The sequence below is a fragment of the Scatophagus argus genome, chromosome 1, assembly GCF_020382885.2.
Source record: "Scatophagus argus isolate fScaArg1 chromosome 1, fScaArg1.pri, whole genome shotgun sequence".
In the NCBI taxonomy this organism is placed as follows: domain Eukaryota; kingdom Metazoa; phylum Chordata; class Actinopteri; family Scatophagidae; genus Scatophagus; species Scatophagus argus.
This window is the reverse complement of record NC_058493.1, coordinates 10,359,739-10,380,601: the sequence shown is the minus strand read 5'-3', so window position 1 is coordinate 10,380,601 and position 20,863 is coordinate 10,359,739. Positions and strand designations below refer to the sequence as shown.

At 41.8% G+C, this 20,863-nt stretch overlaps 1 protein-coding gene across 1 annotated transcript in view; it reads right to left on the bottom strand.

Annotated features, from left to right (window-relative positions):
• fam214a (family with sequence similarity 214 member A) overlaps positions 1 to 20,613 on the bottom strand; it is a 31,759-nt gene extending 11,146 nt beyond the window's left edge. Inside the window, exon 1 of the mRNA XM_046377620.1 lies at positions 19,298 to 20,613. Coding sequence (XP_046233576.1) covers positions 19,298 to 19,328 — 31 coding nt within the window. The 5' untranslated portion in view covers positions 19,329 to 20,613. The remainder of the gene's footprint in view (positions 1 to 19,297) is intronic.
• Between the last annotated feature and the right edge of the window lie 250 nt (positions 20,614 to 20,863).

The following is a 20,863-nucleotide window of genomic DNA, read 5'->3' as shown; positions in this document are numbered from 1 at the left end:
CAAACAGGGCTGTCATGCAGGTATATGAACTCTGCTGGCCTGCAGGAAGAAATCATTGAGGTAATACATATAAACTGACATTTTTTGTTTTCCCTTATTAATAAAAGGTAATATGCTACAGCTGTGTGATTTTTACAATGTCGGTGCAGGCAGCCTTCTTTTAAGTTTGAAAATATTCTCAAATGAGGGAAACAAACCTGATTGTATATTTTATTTGAAAATATATGTATAAGTGCCAGTGTCTTTTCCTCTCAATGTACAAAAGAATAAGGTGTTTTGTGTTGTTAAAAATGGAAAATAAAAATTTGTTGTTTTCTGTTTAGAGTTTATTGATTTCATAAAAGTAACACACTATAGTTCTCATATATAAAGCATAAGCTTAAGGAAACTATAGAGGCCTATGTGGTGTTACCTTCAGTTTAGTGGTAAAATAGGGTTTGTGGCTCCGAGTGGGTTTTATTTTGGTGGGAAATGGGCTACATGGCTCTTTCAATGCTAATGGTTGCTGACCTCTGGTCTATACTGTCACAGATGATGCTGCTGTGGGCAATAAAAACATCATAGTAAGAGAGCCACTTGTATCGACAAGAAAAGCTCACAGATGCCTGAAAGTCTTTGTTTAGGTCTTTCCTCAAGTAGATATGATTATTTAGCTTTGGCTGGAACAACTTATTTAAAGAAGGCATGTGAGGGAAGGCAGCAAATGACACAGCTTTTCCAGTTTGGTTGCTTCAAAAGAATATAATTAGACCTTCCATGTCAGCTGAGCTGAGGGATGGAGCCACACACTATCTATGTAGCTCAGACAGTAGTGGCAGTGACGTCATTCACACTCATTAACATAGCAATAGCAATCAAAACAGAACAGCAAACAATAGAAATAACAGCGATAACGCACAAGCAAATGTTCCACCAGTTTAGCCAGAGTAGGACAGGATGATCAGGACACGGCAGGACAAAGAACTGTACCAACCTTTCACCAGAAACAGGTTACACCCATCTGAATCAGCTGCGAGACTCTGTTCACACTAACTACTCTGTAGAAGCAGATAGACTACTTACAAGGAATACTCAGCTTGACGTCACTTTCAATTTACAACTCATGCTGGGGCACTCTGTTGTGCATTATTATTCACAATAACCAAATTTATAACAGATTTTATAGGGGCAAGATGGGGCTGTTGTGCATTAGTTCTTGGCTAAACTGTAGTTGTGGCTCCTCCTCTATCTTCTGCCACAACAAAATTAATAAAATGATGCTGTGTTGTAACTGAAGCTTAGATCTAAAGCAGGAGTATTTTTAGCAGGAGGTTGAAGAGGCCGTCTGAGCTCTCTATCTCCTGCACTCCTCCGGAGAAAACTCCCAGAATTCTGCAGGGGGTCAGCTGACACACAACAGCTCTGAGAATCACAGCTTTCTTTCTTTATACCACACAAGCAAAAACACTGACGCACATGAGCTGCATGCCCTACAATCTCAAGCCCTCCTCCTGCCTTCATTTAAATTGAAGTCAGGCAAATATTAGGCCGCATTTGCATGGATATTTTGTAGGTTTTGAGCATTTTGAGGATGGTAGGCCCTCACAAGGCTAGAAGTACAAATACACGCACAGTCTGTCCTCCTCCCATCAGAGAAAGGCTCGCCAGAACAGAGTCCCTCTCAGCTGGCTCTGCAGAAATATGAGCTATGAGCTGCTGCTGTATGTGTGTGTGTGTGTGTCTGTGTACGTATTGCAGTCAGCCAGCCAGTAACACACATTCCTCTCAGGGAACTCCTCCTACATGCCTTTAAGCTGCTGCTGCACGTGGGGAGAGGCGCAGTCCAACACAAAACATGAGGAGGGAGGGAGGGAGGGAGGGAGGGGATCTGTTAGCCAGCTGTAGGCTGAATAAGTGCAGGGTGAAAGAGATGAAGAGGGAGGCTATATTCAGGGACAATCTTTTTTTATAGGCCGCAATCGCAAAAGCTTGAACAAAGGGAGCAAGTGACAGACCAGAGGGAGAAATATATGACAAAAGTCAAGATTCAAGGTCACAGCATCCATCACCTTTACAATGACGGTTGGCTTGAATCTTTCTATATACAGCAGTGTGCTGGTTAAGGTATATTCCCAGTTCACACTGGTGAATGTTCCAGTTCATGGTCCTGTAAGGGGATGTGGGGTAAAGGTGACACTCCATGAGGGTGGGTGAGGAACACACGAGAAAGAAAGCAACGATGGATGAAGGGAGGGAGGTAAAAGAGTGATTAAGGGAACAGTGGAAAACAGCCTCTGGTAAGTGGTGTGCTACACAACCCCCCCTTCGAACACACAGACACACACACACACTAATGTATACACTCAGAGCCCCAATCATGTATGCACAGCGCGTGTCAGATGGCTGCTTTCTAGGAGAAGCAAATCCAGGAACACATGCACACACGCCCTGAAGCACATAACAAAAACACACATGAACACCAACAGACATGAATATATTGGTACGCAAATACGCCTTCACCAAACACACAAACCCACTAAAACATATACAAATGTACACATCAACACACACACACACGCAGATAAGCAAGACAAAGGACTAGTGATAAAAGCTCTGGTTAAGGGGCCCAGTCTGCTTACACATAGATGAGAGCTGTCATTCTTTAGGGCGTCATGCCTGAATAGAACATTCCCATGAAGCCCACACACACACACACACAAAGAAACATAGCCTAAATGGAAGCTGATCAACATGCAAGTGGACGGGACAGCACAGAAGTAGCAGACCTTTCCATAGGAAAGAGAGAGCTGCATTCAACATTAAGAAACGCATAATGAGACCTACTTTTGCACCTTTTCAACAACTTAAAATCATCAAAACGAAATAAAAAAACATGTTATAATATCCAGGAAATCACCACCCTCTTTGGTGTTTTAATATCCCTTTTTGTTATCATTCATTAAACCTTACAAGCAGGGCTCAATGTTCAATCGTGCCTTTTGCTTCCTCTCCTCCTCCTCCTCCTCCTCCTCCTCTCTGTCCCACTGGAGCGTGACCAATTCATTCCTGCCTCTCCATCTCTTTAAAATGTGAAATGTGTCTCTCATCAATTTATATTTATGCTTTTTGAATTAGTGAATGTTTTTTCTCTTTTCCCCCATTTGTTTGTGAGTTTTCTCTTTGTACTGTGTGTACATGACGCAATTTGGTCTGTGTGTGTGTGTGTGTGTGTTAACTCCACTGGCCCCCTGGTATTTGGTTAGAGAAGTACCATAGCAACTACTACCACTACTTGAGAAATGCAAACAGAAAACATTTCAATCAGGACAATATAATCAGGTTTAGGCAAACTGTTTTAATAACAGGCTTTGCAGGTTTATTTTGCATTTTATGAACCCAAACTCAAATACATAACACACAATGGAACACTGATCTTTCTTTTTTCCATGTGACCTCTTCTCCATCTCCAAATAATGTGTGATGTAAATTATGTAACAGGTCGGATTTAGATTCAGGCGTCTTATTATTAGACCTGTGACTGCCTGCCACCAAGTGCAGCTGGAGCCCCGCCTACAGATCGGCTTGTATCACACGCACACACTCAGGCACACACCTCTCAGCTGTCTCTGTGTCCTTGAGCCAACGGATCAGTATAAAGTCATGTGGGATGGAAAAAGGCCTCCAGGGCAAGAGTGGAGCGGTCAGCCTCTATAGCCAACACTGTGTTGAGAACAACATCGGGGTACATGCTGCCACACACTTTGTTGTGATTCATCATTTCCTAAAGCCTGTCGCAGAGGCAAATGCACAAGTCATATACACATACATGCGCCTGGTCTAATTGGTTTTGAAGCTTGTGATTTGAATACATGTTGCTGATATTATTTTTTTACCTCATGTACGTAGCACTGCGTCTATTTCCACAGTGAGACAGACGGGAAGGCGGACAGAAGAAGACAGAGACATTCAGATAAACTGACCTATTAATACGTCCACTGAGGCCACAATCACTGCATGGTTGGACTTCTTTCTGTAGCAAAAGCTGCTCTGGTTTCTACACACACTCATTCACACACATACACTCACGGCTATTTTGAATGCTGCTTAAGTAGCCATATGGCAATGGTAAGTTCCAACTGTCCTCTACTCAGCCAGTGTGGTTCCCTGTATGTGTGATTTGTTTACGACCATGTTTCACTGTAGCAGGGAACACTGTTCGAGTCTGGCTGGTCTTTCCTCATTAACAGAGTGACTGTGTTGGGGGGTTGGGGCGCTTGAGACAAAAGCCAGTGGCAAATGAGAAAACGAAGAGTCACAGATCAAAGTCAGTGAGAACACAACACTGATGAGATCGTTTATAGCTGGGCCAGCGGTTATCAAAGGCAGGGCAGCAACCAGTGAGAAACACAGACTGCCTACTCAGATATCGAAGAGAAAGACGAGTAGCTTAACAGGCAAATCGGAAACATGCAAAGTTAGTTCAAAAGGCAGACAGGAAGTCACATTAACATCATCCAGTTTGCTGTCTGTCAAGTGGATTTCAAGCGAATGGTTGAAATATTACTGAAATGGATTAAAACAGAAAGATCAAGATCCTGAGGAAAAACAGTCTGTTTAGTAATGATAAGTTGTTACTGTTGAACCAATGAAAACAGAAACATCAAACTTGACAAAACCAAGACCATGCATGACTGAACAAAGCTCGACTTGGCTGTGGCAGTTTTCTTGAGTGTTCTTTGTTTTATAAACCCTCATGCCTGAAGTGAGCAAGGTGTTCAGCATTTTCAGAAAGAAGAATCACACTAACAAGACAGAGAGGAAACATCAACACAACCTGAGAGACAGAAAGACAAGGACAAATACACTAAGTCTGATTAGATTTAGTCCGAGTCTAAATTCAAATTCACTTCAATGTGTCATGAAAATTCTTTGACAAATGGCTAGAGTAGTACACTCTTAACTGCTCATTAACAGTTCAAATGTCTACACTGGCTGTGAAAGTAAAGTATCTGTCCATAGCTGCTGCTGACGTTCCCCTGAGCAATACATTAAAACCCTGGAGTGCTCCAGTTTTTTCAACATATATAAAACTAAGAGAACAAAGGTCCGTATAACTGGAGCAAATTCTTGAAAAGCCAAAGAACAGGGACACCAGATATCTGAAAATGTTCATTTTAGAATGTGTCTGAATTTTATTTTGGGACCTGCAGACTCCCCATAACCAGCCTGTGTGTTTAAGGCCTTTCCAGCCACAATAAGTGCAGCAACAGATGCAGCAAGCACATACAGCAGCAGACGTTCCTCGATGGGAAACGACGACAGTAGATTTCTTTTTTCCTCCACTTCAAGCCTTTTAGTTGCCACTCTGTCCAACAGTGTGCGCTAAATATATGAAGTATAAATGCAAAGACAATTTTGATCTTGCACAGGCATGTATGTGTACATGGGCCTAAGAACATATGTTACATAAACACAACATGACAACATGAAAGCCTTCAAAGATTCTGCTGTGTTTGCATTAGCAGGAATCACAGCTGCATCAAATAAAGCGCTTCTAATTTCTCCCCAAGTTGCTCAAGTTGCAAAGACAAGACTGTGTCACCTCCTAAACTGTCGAAAGGCAGAGGAATCAGAAACAGAAGCATACCTAAATTTAACACCAGATCTCTTGGATTCCTGCTGACAAACAAAGGTTATATTCATGCGCGGGACTTCAATGGATAAAAAGCACTTAGATGTATGTATGGAGGTACATATTGGAGCATTGGTAACAACAAAATAAACAGTAACGACAAAACACAATATGATACACTCTACTGGAAGACTACAAAGGCACTATTTTTTTAGTTTGGTTTTTATTTGCTTACCATAAGAATAGTGAAACAAAAATCATGCTCTCTTTCGCAGTGACAATTGTGTGGCTCTAACACACGCACATATGTACATACACACAGCTGCATTTCTATAATGAACATACAGAGGGAGAATGTGAGATTACGCTGACAGCTATTCCACACTAAATCTCCTTACAGCAGCCCCCGGTGAGATAAATATAGACACAAGTTGGTAGCTCTCGTTTTATGTTTGTCTCTCTCTCTCTCTCTCTGTCTGATTTCAGTGTAGGTTCCTAAAATCAACTATTTCATGACTTGCAGCGGTGTCTGCCAGCTCTACCCATATTAGAAAGTGGTGAATGCCTGAAGTCATAAACAAGGAAGTGATAATCATGAGACTGAGAAAACTGCACAATTACTTGCTTAAATAATGCCATATTGTGCACTTTTAATTTCTATTTACTATACTGTAGGATAAGCTAAACTTTTAATGTACAAGTACCTTCTAGGAGGGTATCCCAGATAACATATTGATTGAATTGAAAATTGATTGAAAATTACAAAAAGAAGATACTACCAGAAAATCCACCACTGTGCTAGGCTTTTGAAGGCTGCCCGATGTCCAGTGTGCGGCCAAGATGATGACACATAGCCAGTTTCACTGTATTCAAATGTACTAGAAGCAAAGCAGGTGGTGGATTTTAAGTGTCAGCAACTCTGGCAACTGCATTTCACCATCCTGGGAATTGTTTGCAATGCTGTCCTTTCTGTCCCACGACCAGTCCTGCAGCCTGACTGACTATATTTGGAGACCAGCTGGTCTGCTAAATTGACTAAATTGCACTTCTTTCCCCAATATATGAAAAAGATTAACAACAAAGGGTGTGGTTCAAAACATGCTGCATGACCTGAAATATGCAAGAGCACACAACTAGCAGGCCTAAACAGAAGCTACATCATAGCCAGCAGTTTCACCCTCAGTATGTACTATATGCATCAACACACTCTGTGTACTTATATGAATGTGTGTACATATGTAGTGTACTGTAACACAATCTGGTATATACGGAGCAGCAAGTCCATAATGTATTAATTGAGGTAGCTTTATTTCCTATTTAGGGCTTGGTATGCTTATGCAACACTGTTAAAAGAAATTCTGTCAAACATTTTAATAACATTTTGCACTTGAATCATAACACCCTGAACTAAAATCACATCATGTGGTACCTAGAGATTCCCACAATACAATAGCTTTTGTGCTAAAATCCAATGCTTTGAAAGTTCTGATAGTTCTGAGGTAAGCTGATGTCTTTTAAAAAGAAATGCCGCTACAGTGTGGTCTTTCATGTTCCTCATAATGGTGCTGAAAGGCAAGAAAAAAACAACTCAGTCAACATTCCTGACAACAGACCAACGAAGAAGTCCTGTGGTGTCTATTTTTTGTTGTCAGTGGTCGAGCAATGGTGGCGTTATGAGTTTCAGCATGTTGTACACTCAAGCTGCCATGTTGAAAAGATGCAAACAGGAGAGTCACACATAAAAGTGGATTAATGTGATGTACAGCTGATACATTATTCCAAGCGTAACATTTAGTATAGAAAACATCTGCTTATACTATGCACCTACGGGAGTGTTTCATGTTTTAATTTTAATGTTTTAATGTCTGTGACATTTTTGGTGAGAGTGAAAACTGACAGAAGACAAAAACTGAGCATAACTGAGCAGCTCTGTGGCACTGCACAACAGCATAACTCTTTTAGGTCTCAATGTAAAAGGAGGTGCTGTAGTAAAAGCCAGACCTGACTGACCTGGGACTGCTGGAGAACAGTGATCAACAGTCACAACTGTTGACCAGGGAAGAAAGGGGTGGGGGTGGGAGGGGGCACGTGTTACCAAGGCAACTGAGACCTTGTGTTAAACATGCCCGTCACGGTGATTGAAGAGTGTCTGTGTCTAAGAATGAGCTGCGCCAATATGCGACAGTCAGGCTGACAAGAAATGTGTTTGAAGACCATTCATGCTTCAGCTGTGATCTCTGAGTGTGCATGTGACGTGCCTTTGGTACATACAGCATATAACTGTAATGTGTTTGAGTGTGTCTGTTGTGCTCTGACTGTATACCGTGTCCTTGCATTGCACAATGAGACCGTCTGTTGTGTTTGCTAAGCTGTTTATGTGATGGTGCTGGCTTTGAGTGTGTAGATGTGGATGTTATTCCGAGTGTGTCGGAGTGTTCATGTCACTCTTGTGTCTTTTGTTCTTAACCTATACAGCAAAGAAGCAGAGTAATGCGTCTAAATTTCATCTGTTACAACAAGGTCAGCTGTGTTTCCATAATGTTTTTATAACATGAATCACGCGTCACCGCCAGCTCACCTTTCCTGTTTTTGTCTGCCTTGTGTTACAGCATAAAAAACACTGGAAGTGGTGGTGAAGTCTGCCAAGAAACTGCCATATTTCTGCCAGGAGACTGTAAAGAACAGTCACCGGTAAGGAAGAGCTGATCCAGATTGATAACAGGCTGGGTGACATTGATATTTTCAATTTTTACTTTACAGTGGATGTCAACAACTATTTAGCACCAGAAAGTTTAGTTAAACTCACAGTTTCTAACAGCATGTTTTGATCTAAGAATTTGCCCTTCTGAAAACTTTTTCCACTTTTCTCCAAAACTATGGACTTTGGATCTATGATGTATGTATGTGTGTGTGTGTGTGTATGTGTGTGTGTGTCCCTCTCTCCCAGTCTGCAATACAAAGGGGCAGATTCACAGCACTCTTAGCAACAGGCCCTGATTGGCTAAGAGGCATCAGTACAGTTCCAGCTGAGGAGAACCCTTCTTCTGTTTTGTGAACTCAGCTGCTATTATTCTCCCACTGCCAACAAACAATACGCGTGTGCAGACACACACACACACACGACACATAGTGTCACACCACCTTGCCCTCTCTCTCACACCCATCATTGTGAGCCATAAACAAAGCTGTTGTTTGGACACTGAGCACATCACATACTCGAGAAGTTACGTGGTAAACAAGCTCCCAGGAAATGGAAAAAGTTTTCATCATGAGGTGTAGGTGTAAGCACTTAACAGACAAAACTCATCTTAGCTGATGTGGAAAAAGTAACTTAAGGCCTCTATATATGATTAGCGACGATAAAATGTGATGACGTACACCTGCACCGCGCTTAGCCTCTGCAGCTGTCTGCTCTATGCTCTGAGTCCTACTTCGCAGCGAGCGAAGAGCAACTTTCTTATCATGCAAAGGCAGCTTTAAGGCACTCTCTGACCTCGAAACAGCTATATCTGTCAGTTTGTATTTCTTGGACTTGGCTGTTGACATGTTCTTCTTCTTCTTGCTTTTCCTTACACATTTCTAGTTGCTAAAGTTGTCTAAGACAAATTCAGACAAATGTCACCTAGCTGACACCCACAGCTACTGCAGCAAACCTTTGTTGACTTCATGCACACAAATCCCCCTTAATTCACTGTGCTGTTCAGCTTGCTCAGTGTATTAGGTCAGTACTGTATGATGAAAGCACCAGCAACAATGGCAGCCTATCAGTTAGATAACCATGCTTAAAGAAGTGTCAAAGAGTCTGCAGGATTTCACGGCAACCACACTATGCCTGCTGATTTCAGTGAGCAGCACACCTTCAGCCAGTTGGGCCTGGTAAAATAAGCTGGAAGTGACTTTGAATCAGATAAAAACCTGCATGCGCTCTGCCAGCTAACGACTGCAGAAATGTAAATTCAAATCGCAAATCTGCTGGGACGTTCTATGTTTAGAATGAGGTACAGTGTGCCCTCTTCATCTTCGACAACCATAGCAACTGAAGTCCTTGAGTAAGATACTTAAACACGCCATTATTCAGACGAGTGGCTCAGTGTCTTAAAGAGGACAACTGGCTGCACTGGGCTGAGTAAACGCCAAGCAGAGTGAAGCTGAAATATATTTATATGTGCTGTTAACCTTCCCCATATTAAAAAGATACATGAACACTAATATAAGGATTTACAAACACCAGATCAATGAGACAGGGATACGTGTAGCAAATGTGTATATCGTGCTTGTGACATTTACTTGTTCATGTATTACTATTATTTGTTCATGGCAATCGCACTTTTCTCTCCTAATCTCCTTCTTTTTCTTTACTGAAATGCCATTAAGATTATGTTCAGAACAGTGACCTAAAGTTTGTTGTGCCCTCTGTAGTGCCCTTTCTGACCTTAGTTGCACAAACTGTAGCAGGGCCCCTTAAGCCCGTTTTATTCCGGCAAGAACAGTTCTTTGCAAACTCATTGTCTAACTAATAGCTATTATGCAATGTGGAGTGGACGGAGTAAAGTAGGACTGGACAAGGTAGGCAAAGAGGGAATTACTAAGCGAGTCCTGCCTAATATGGCCTTAACAACATAAAGCCGCAAACTTTAAATTCAACCTTCACATTTTTCGTTTTATAGAAATACCACAGAGTATTGAATGTACATCCCTCATTGGCAAGAGGGCAAACACAATATAAAGATTTCTTTATAACAGTGAAAATGGTGAAGATGATATTTTCTCCTGCTCGTTTTAATTCACTTCTTCGGATGCCCCTAAATTTAATGCGTGCATCAATGGGGTCTCCTTGACCCGCCTATCTTCTCTAAAGGCAACATCTGACACTAAATCTTTACTATAGCAGTTTAAATTTCAGCAAACTAACTGTTGGTGGCTACAGGACACTAGGGCAGTAGGACAAACCAGCGTATCTGTAACCAGAGCCACCCTGTCCGACTCACATGCACATGCCTTTGACCTCTCCTCTGCTGCAGAAGCCAATTTCTAGAAAGGGGAGTCCAAATTGAGCAACTCGATCAGTGTAGTTCCAAGGCCCAAGTGAAAAGTGTGTCAGCTGAGGCACAAGGCAGATCGAGGTGGTTGGTAACTGGACTTATCCAGTGCGGACAAAGAAGGACAAGACCAGGATCCAGGAAAAAATCCTCACTTTATTCTTGGCAAAACTGTATTGAACGATTTACCTGCCACAATAGGCCAACAAACAGCTCTTGTTGACCATCTTTCCTTTTAGATTTTTTATGTACATACATGAAGAGCCTTCATGTTTTCAGCAAATTTTCTGCTATTTTAACTATAGAGTTCATCAAAATATGTTTCTCAGAGCATTTTAAGTGAGAAACAGGCTATGTAGTAACAACATCTTCATGAGTACTGCAGAATTTTACAGTTTGAACTGAATTTCATGTGTCTCAAAGCAGGACACAAAATGGCAACCAACTCTTCATAAACTTCTGTTAGAGCTAAATGGTACGCAGAAATTTGCGAAATATGTTTCAAGCAGGAAATTTACCACTTAGTAATGAAATTTTGATTCATAGTGATCAGTACTGCCTAGCTTTACAGTTTGATCTGAGTTTTGTGAGCAGTGTGTATTCTGATGCATTTCACCCCTACAACTTTAGTGCATCAATGATGAACACACCTCTTTCCTTTACGGCGATATCTAGTGGCAGCGAATATCATACATTTGACCTTTAAATTAAACAACAGCGTTCATTTACAGCACATCAAAGCAAAAACCTAACCGCTAAAAATCAGCTGAGTCAAGGGGGATGAAAAAGAACATTCACCCAGTTTAACAGGTCTGACTGACTGTCAGATGGTTTGCTGTGAGGATGAAGCAGCGCTGTGGGTGATAGCTGGTTATTGGCCCTGACAACGACCAGATGAGACAATGGAGGAAAGGAAAGGGGATAGTTGTGATCGGTCTCAAATGAACTTAACCTCACACTCTTGTTAATAAGCAATGTGCTTAATGCGTACACAATGAGCCCCTGAGGTACTCTCCATTAGCAGAAAGACTGGGAGTGTGTGCGCCTTTGTGCATGTGCAACCATGATTCTGTTAACTTAGAGGAACAGCTGACATTAGAGATTTATAGTTAGCAACTGGTTAATATCAGATTGCTCTTCGTAAATCAGCATTAGAGATAACTACAGCATAGATTATCATTCTACCCCTCCTCTCCTTTCTTTCTCTCTCTCCATCCTGTCTGTCAGGCATTCAAATTCTTAATTATGGTATACAACATGGTACTAGTAGTACTATACCAGAGCAACACAGACGACAGAAACGGACGACCTGTGCGTGTTGTGGTCAAGTGTATGAACCTGATTGAAGCGCTGGCTTACATAACAGCACGCAGTGTCCACTTACAGACCTTAAAAGAGGAAGAGGATAACACCCTCTTCACAGTAAGTCACACACTGTCTGTCAATAGTAATATTAACCAGTTAGTACAAATCAGTGACATCTGACAAGGCACGAGCTTCTTCGTTTTCTCATTGCTTGTAAAGGAATTCTGCTGCTGTTGTGACCTCTGAGCACTACTGAGAGTTTGTAATGTTTTTAATGCCTCAACTGTCTTGACTAGTTGTAGTTGAAACATTTTTTCTTGGAGTACTTCTATTTTAATGCTGATGCACAATAACTTTGAAACACTACAATGTCTGGTATAGACAGACTTTGTGATTTACAACCACAATGTTTCCTTAGCAAATATATAACACATTTCATTTCAACAAAAAGTGCATCAAGGAAGCATGAAAGTGCCAACTGAAGTTTAACTTCACAGCACTGTTGACTTGTAAGTCACATTCATTGTTGCACACCATGTCACACTTAAGTTTCTCAGACTTGATGCAAATGTGGAAACATACTTGTTATATGATGCAGACGACTTAAAACGCTCCAGTTACACTCAAATACAGCACTCTGTGTGTGTGTGTGTGTGTGAGAACTGAGCTGTATTTCCTTTTTCTCATACATACCAGCCTGATATTTCACTCGGGTACACAGTATATCGCAGGATTTATGTGAAAAAAATGAAAGTGCTGAGAGAGAGCTCACTCTTGGGGCTACTTGATTTTTGTGGAATAACTTGATATCAGAGTTTTTATGATGATTGCAGAATACATCACCTCGATTCAGTACAAGTGTTTTTGACAGAATATCATCAGGATTTCTGAATACCTGACACTGCCTGAGCCAACTGATTTTATATTATAGTCACTATAGTCATTATAGTTTTTTTCTTTATTCAGAGTATTATATGAAACATGCAACATGCAGATTCTGTAAAATGTTTTTTTTAGCTATCAATAAGTATGCAGATAAATCTGTCAGGCCATACTGTCACCTAGTTTTCATCATTGCGGTTTGGATAGTACGTTAGTCTCGCTCTGTTTCTGTCAATATGTTTTTTGTGTACATATCACTGGCAGATGGCGGTGGTGGAGGTGTTAAGTGCTGAGGTGTTACAGCAGGTGAAGTCTACATGCTGTGACTCAGAGGACAGGAGAGAAACAGAGAGGAGGGGTGAGGAAGATAGGACAGGTAAAAGAAGACCAGTGGAGTGACGAGTGGGAAATGTTGACTGACTAAAAGGTCAGAGAGAATAACCTGTTCAAGGCCTGCCCTTGTTTAAAATGCTGCAGATCTTGCATAAAAATAACAGACACAGCAGAAGGATGACAAAGAATTACTCAAAACATTCATGCCAGACATGGGTGCTTGGTGTTTTTGTTTAGTATGTGGTTTCTGAGCAAGGCGTGCTTGTAGCTCTCACACAACTTTGATCGACTTCTGTCACATCAGGGAATTAAACGACAGCAGGAGGGAGGATACAATACAGTTTTACAGACCACGAGACGACGCCTCCATACCACAAGTTTCAGCCACTTTGTTTATATAAAAACATGTTCCCTCCTGGATCCATCCTCTACACCTGTATTTCACACCTATCAGTATTTTGACACCAAAATTTGCATAGATTGTGATTTTTCCTGCTGATCTAGTCTTCAACATACATCTATATCTATCTATGATATCAATTGCATGTTTGTTCATCCTGGGAGAGGGATTCATTTTCTGTTGCTCTTTCTGACATTTCTTCCTTTTTTTTCCCCTTTTCAGGGTTTTAAGGAAAGTTTATCCTTACAAATTGAGGGTTTAAGGACAGAGATGTCATATACTGTATGAACTGCAAAGTGGCAAATTGTGATTTTTGATTCCGAGCTATAAAAATAAAATTGACTTGACTTGAAGAGGCACAAATGTGATATATAACCAAGGACAAACTGAAATGCCAAAGACAGACAGAAATAAATACACAGAGAGAAAGAGACGCAGACATTGTTCCCAGCACAATATCACCCCCACCATGAGAAAATCACCAGGTCCAGATGGCTCTTCCTGTTCCTGCAGTGCTGGCTGCTGGTTGGCTACGCGGGCGGGAGGAAGTGACGAACATGCGAGCAAATGACATCACTTGCTCAGTGGCACCCTGGCAGCAAGAATATGATCCATACGGCCAGTTTCCCCTTCAGCCAGTCCAGCACTGGGTCTGGATCGTGTATTGTTGTGTCTCTGTATAGCTTGTGAACACTGAGCCTTAGTGAAGAACTGTACTAAATATGTACACCTGGTTTTATGTCTCTCTGTTTGTGTCCACACCTGACTATGATTTCAGTTACTTTAATCATCAAGCCAACATTTTCTTGAATTTCCCTCTGGATCAATAATGCATCTGTCTATCTATCCATATACATATGTTTGTGTATACAGTAAATCTGTGTAGGGTATCAGTGTACTTGAGTATGTGTCCTCAGAAAGGGTTGGTGTGCAAATAAAATATTCCACCATTATATAAGAGCGACGCTGGACAATAGTAACGCACAACTGAATGCCTCCCCAGTATTGGTATTCATTGCGAAAAGCAAGCTCTGAGTCTCACTGGACAATGGGGAGCACAATATCCGCAATCAGTACAGCTGGGTCAGTAAATGGCACTGGGGTTGTATTGAAAAGGCAATATGTGTTAACCTAAAAGACAGATTGCGAATCTGTGGGTAAACAGGAAAACCAACTGAGCCTTATGAATAAATCTCAATGAAAATACAAAGTTAGGGTTTTTCGTGCACGTTTCTGTTGTGCTTATATTCCAATTGTGATACACGCATTGAGTGATGACATATGGCAGAATATGTGTTGGAATGAAAAAAGAAAACAAAAAAGAGACAGAGCTAACTAAATACGCTGCTAAAAAATTGAAGCAACCCAGTAAATAAATAAGCCAGTAAAGGGAAAAACATACAGATGGACTCAAACTGTGCGGGTAAAACAAAAGAGAGCACCTGTTGTGGCTGCCTCCTGCTGTGGAAGTAAATCACTACCGAGGACAACGACACAGGATTAGACAGGTGTGGTACAGGACAAGAGTGTATGTCGCTCTGCGTTATCTGGGTCTCTCGTCAGTGAGAGTGTATACATGTGGCTGGGACGTTTGAGGGCAGCTGTAATCTGGTTGAACACACGGCAGAAGGCAGGCAGTGGAGTAACTTGGGTTTGTGTTTAATGTGTCTTATGTGTTTGTGTGTGTGGGGGGATGGACTTGCATTCAAGTCCACTTTAAAGAACTAATGACTCCAAACAGGAAGCACCACCAAACAAACACACCAAACAACATTACAGAGGTCAGGAGCACAGCAGTGAGGCTTGCCAAGATGACTGAGTCTCTCCAACATGACTAGCTCTGAGGTCATCTCTGTGTATTCTGTTTAATGCGTGTCTGGAAGGGAGAAAAAAAGAGGGCTGTGGTTGGTGACATAAAGGAGAAGGCACTCAATCACCTTTCTTAACTCTGCTCATACATTTCAAGACATAACTTCACAGCAGCATCTAATGCCAAGTCTTTTTCCAATTGTAATGTCCTTTCAGTGATTTGGCTGTGAAGAAGACCACAACTGAGGAAAAACAGCTTATTTTTAGGGTGCAAACAATTGCGATTTGGTTTTCAAATTAAATTTTGCCCTTGTACATGTGGAAAGGAAGATATGTCTTTGAGGAAACAAATAAAACCCAGCTCGACCACGCTTCAGCTGAAACAGTCTGAAAGCCTATATGACGAGCCATGTTTTCCTCGACTGGTGTAAACAGGTCCCGGTATCCACAGCCGCTCTTTATGGGACCTGTAAAAGCTGTCAGTTGAGCCACATGGTTCAACGGTACAGTGCTTATTAAGGCTAATAGCAATCTGTTGCGTACTCCCTGCCACGCTCATTCTCTCCTCACACCCGAATACACTCACACACATGCCATCCTGACTCATAGCTCAACTCACAGAAAAACAAGCGGGTCAGATGACAACGGTCAGGCCCCTCAGCAGAACATAAGCATGTCTCTTCTCCTTGTATAACAAAAGCTTGGTTCAACCAGTGAGACAAAGAGACATGAGGAAGATTCTACTCATATGAAGTCATCAGGTGCTAAGTCTTTGAAAATCTATACTGTAGGTGAAGCTATTCTGATACCCTAGCTTAGGGTATTAGCTTATACAGAGTCCCCAGTCAATACCAGTGCTCAGGGTCCAAAATCAGCACCTGTCATTCACCAAATGCAAGGAAATCTACAGTGTCAGTCGCCATTGGCAGGTTGCTGAAATACTTCACCACAAACTCTCATCTCTACAATATTGCTTTTCATCTACTAACACTCAGGCATCATATAACAACCCAAGAAGAATCAAGACTAACTTTAAGTGTCAATAACTTTATTGCAATTCTTTGATGAACCTTGAAAGGAAGGGGCAGTTAGACTGTTTTACTGCTGTAGCTGATTGTTAACTGTTTTGCATGGGAGTAAACCTAATGATTATTTTCAGAATGGATTAATCTGCTGATTGCTTTCTCCAATAACTGATTGTTTTGATTGTAAAAATTCTGAAAACAGTGAGAAATGTCATTACATTTACCCAGAGTGCAAAGTGACACCTTTACAGTGCTTCTTTTGTCAAAATAGCAGTATAAACCCCAAGATTATATATCATCGCTGTCTGACGAAAAAACGTACCTCCACTTTTTACGTTTTTGACATTTTACATTGTACAGCATGTCCGCATTCCTCCCTAGCAACTGATGTGTTGTGTATTTATACGACCATCAGTCAAACTGATGTGTACACGTCAATATCAGATTACTATTTGCAAATAATTTATCTTGATTTCAACATAAAATGCAAACCAAAAGCTTTTGTTAGCGTAATGTGCTAAGTGGATATGTAGAATAGCCATAAAAATGAGACCGCACATCATTGGAGCGCATAGTAAATAAAATGCTTGGAAAAAGCAAATTTTGGAGATATGTTTTTTTCCACAGGGCAGCGACAATATAAAAAATACATTAGAATTATTAAAGAACTTAAAAGGAAAAGTAGCAAATGCTCATATCTGTTACACTGGAGCAATAAAATATTTCTATCATAATAATATTATCATATCTTATGCAGTTTTATTGTCAGTTGAAAAATATTTTGGGCAGTCAATTTTGTCACTAATTGGCAGACAGACCAAAAAGCTGGACCCTCATTGCTCCTTTTAGTTTTTTAGTTTTGAATACCTGTAGCTCAGAGTAATGACCCAAGCATCATTCATTTATTCAAATTTGAGGATCTAACTAGACATCATTATGGATGCGTGGACATCCACACACAAACATTACTATAACACACCTGCATTTGTTTCAGTTACGCTGTTCAAGTAGCTTTAAAACACTATAGTTACAGCAGCAACCAATAAACACCTCTTAATGAGGACTGATGTGGGACCTGTTTATTAAGGTCAACATCAGCACGGACACTGATTCAGTAAGTTGGATTTGAGCATTTGGAGCAGGGGAGGAGGAGTTGCAGGGTACAGCCTGATTCAGCACACCATCACCCACCCAAAGCCTTTGCTTGACTTTTCACACCCATCTGAACAGGAGGTCACAGCCTGTGAAACTTCAGTGAGGCGTTAGCATTAGATGTACATGTCTGGGCTTGTTCAGCTTTCCCTTTCAGACTTAAAATAGCTAAGCTCCCCTGTCAATTCCAGCATCAGACCAGCGAAATGGCCTGTTTTGTGCCCAGCTGGACCTGCCTGAGGACCAGGCCACGAAGTAAACAGCTTCACTGCAGTCTCTTTCTCCGAGAGCAGGGGCAGGACAGAGGTAAAAGAAGGAAAGCATCTGAGCTATAAGCAATCTGGTATCTCCACCACAGGAGCAGTACAGTATGTTCCAAACCACAACAGCACCACAGTGTCTGCCACTCAAACAGGGAGCTACTGCTGTGGAGCACCTTCCGCTGGCACAAGCCTTCATAATTAGAACATGACAGTGAATGAGGCAACCCGACATGGTGACAATCTACAAACAGGCTTTCTGTAGTAATGTGGTTTGGGCCAACAGTTCTCATCAATTTGGCTGATATAAAGCAACCATACAAACACATGCACAACATTATTTTAGTACATGGTTCCAACTGATCTCAGTATCCCTAACCAGTATTACAACATACAACAGCAGTTTGGCCTTAACAGTTGACCCAGCATGCTGTGCTGCATTATTAGGCTATAATTACAATGTACAGTGCCAGTCACTGTGCCCTTTACTCTGGCAAGTCACATCACACAAATGTCTAGGTCAGTGCTTCTATATAAAGGCTTGGGATCCTATCCATGCAAGGCAAGGCTAGGGTTAAACATCCAGGCACATATAGGGTGCATGTTTACTGTTTGTTGTGGAGTCCCATTACCAGTGTTTTGTGCTCTACAGAAGATCCCACTGACTGCAGTTTCATAACTTACACAAACACAAAGACTATCCCTGATTGACTGCAGCTAATCTCATCATGACTGAGAACAGTGGTCCTTCAGTGCTTCCAAGTATGGTGCTATTGTGTTGTTGACACTGGATCAAGTCACCAGTTACCTTTGATTATAAACAAGCACATACAATCAATCACAATGGGAATCATTTAGCTTATGCAATAAAGGAGCTTATACAACACCTAATGTTAAGTGTGTCAGGGGAACGATTAAGGAACTGGGATATACACACTACAAATAAATGCAATAGTAAAATTACCATAATGACATTTAAACAAACAAGGGTGTCCCCTCTGTCCCTGTTTCACCTCTTGCTGCAGATACAGCGACATGTAAACAGGTTGCAGAGCATACGGCAGGAGCCTTATTACCACAACAGGGTGGGTGTCAAGACATTTTGCAGCAGCACCGTGCAAGAGACTGTCAAAACAAGAGCTACTGGAAAAGGGAACAGCTTTGGCATGAGAGGATCTTTTAGGTTATGTGGAGACACAAAAATTTGGGAAAGAAAACAGCTGACAATTGCGTTAAGATCTAAAACTAAAGCAGCAATGTGTGTCTGTGTACATGTCCTCAGTGACTTGGGTCAGGCTTTGTTAATTCACATAACCAGTGACCAGGCTGACCAGCTGTTACATAATTCCCTGGCCTGATTCTTCTCTCAGAGGAATGGGTGCAGTCAGTGCACTAAAGCCGGAAGAACAGCACAGTTTACCCACACACTGACCATCAAGTCCACTTCACAAGTGTCTATGTGTTTCTGGTGTTCCACATACCTCGCTCGGGCTTCATGTTGTCTAGTGTCATCAGGTTGCCTTCAGGGTCTCTTGCAGGTTCTTCTCTTCTCTCTTTTCGTATCACACACAGCCTTGACAGCAACACAGCGGTGTCTGGGCTCCCCCAAACACTCTGACTGTGACCTGCTCTTTTAGCTAAGCAATGATATCAGCTGTGAAGCCTGTGTGTTGGTGCCAGCTGCCCCCCTATCCAACAACAAAGCACTGCTTTGTTAGCATGCTACTGTACGCTTCCATCGAGTCGCACTGTATTGTCCAACTAACACAAAGACAGCTGATAGCGAATGGCAGTTAACAGTCAGCGTAAGGTGATGGAGTTGTCAATCTGCTTGCTAGCGAGTAACCAATCTGTCTACTAGTAATTTATCCAGCAAGCTGACTACTCTTACAGCCCGTCTCAAATTCCACGACCCGAACCACAGTTACGTCGCGATGCATGTCGGTGTCTCCTCTCCTGTAACACTGACTCGCTCCGCACAACGACACTCTGCCAGAACTGGATGGTTGCTAACTCAGCAGTGTCAGCTAGCTAGGTAGCAAACACAACTAACTAACTTTATCGCGACTCTATGGTGAAGCGTCTGCTGGTGACGACGACCTCACAAACATCCCCACCCCCACTGTAGCACAGGTAGCCACAGCTCAGCTACAAACACAGATTCCGAGGACGGACGATCTCGGGATTTATTTATTTATTTATTTACTTATGCTGCTACGACGAGAACACATTCAACATATCATTCTTTTGACGAGACGTTAACCTGTGCTATCATGCGGATACGGTCCACTCTCTGTTCATCCAAAGCGTTAAGCGTCGCCATCTACTTAACGCCAGAAACGCCACCTGTGCCGACTTCCTTTGCGATCTTCATTAAAACTTTTCAAACCAACAACAAATAGCCCGACTGTGCACAAACGCGTCGGTAACACGGCGATGTTTTCCGCGAGCGTTTGCTTTAATAGCGTTGGCAATTATAACGCTGTCAAGCCAGCTGGCTACTACAAATAGAAGACTAGGTCGATACTAATATTAGTTAGACGAAATGCAGATGAAAGGAACACTGAGCCGTCCTGGTCGTGATGCTTACAGTCTGCCTCCCCTCCTCACTTCCCTCCCCACTGCTTGTCAAAACAGATCAGTGCAGCTCCAGTCACGTGTCCCAACAACAGCCCCAGTCGTCACTTCCCTCTCTGTCAGCCTCACATGAACTCGCAACTATAGCAACCGCCAAACTTGTGAGGAAGATCTGTCTGATAAAAGCAGATTTAAAAATTAAAAACCTGACCTAAACTTATTTTTCCAAAACTCTGTAAAATCAATGACAATAGAAGTTTGAGCAGGAAAAAGGCACAAACAAGAGAGGGGCGACTCTCCGTGAGCTGATTGGTCAGCGGGATTCGGTGCGCGCTCACGTGCGCACGTGAGGGTTCGTTTTTTTCCGTGGTGAACATTTTGTTCTGGCTTGCTTGGCTCATATGTAGTCAAAGATCGTGTGTGTTCAAGATACTGCTCTTATATGTTTCAGTACAAACTCCTGACTGACT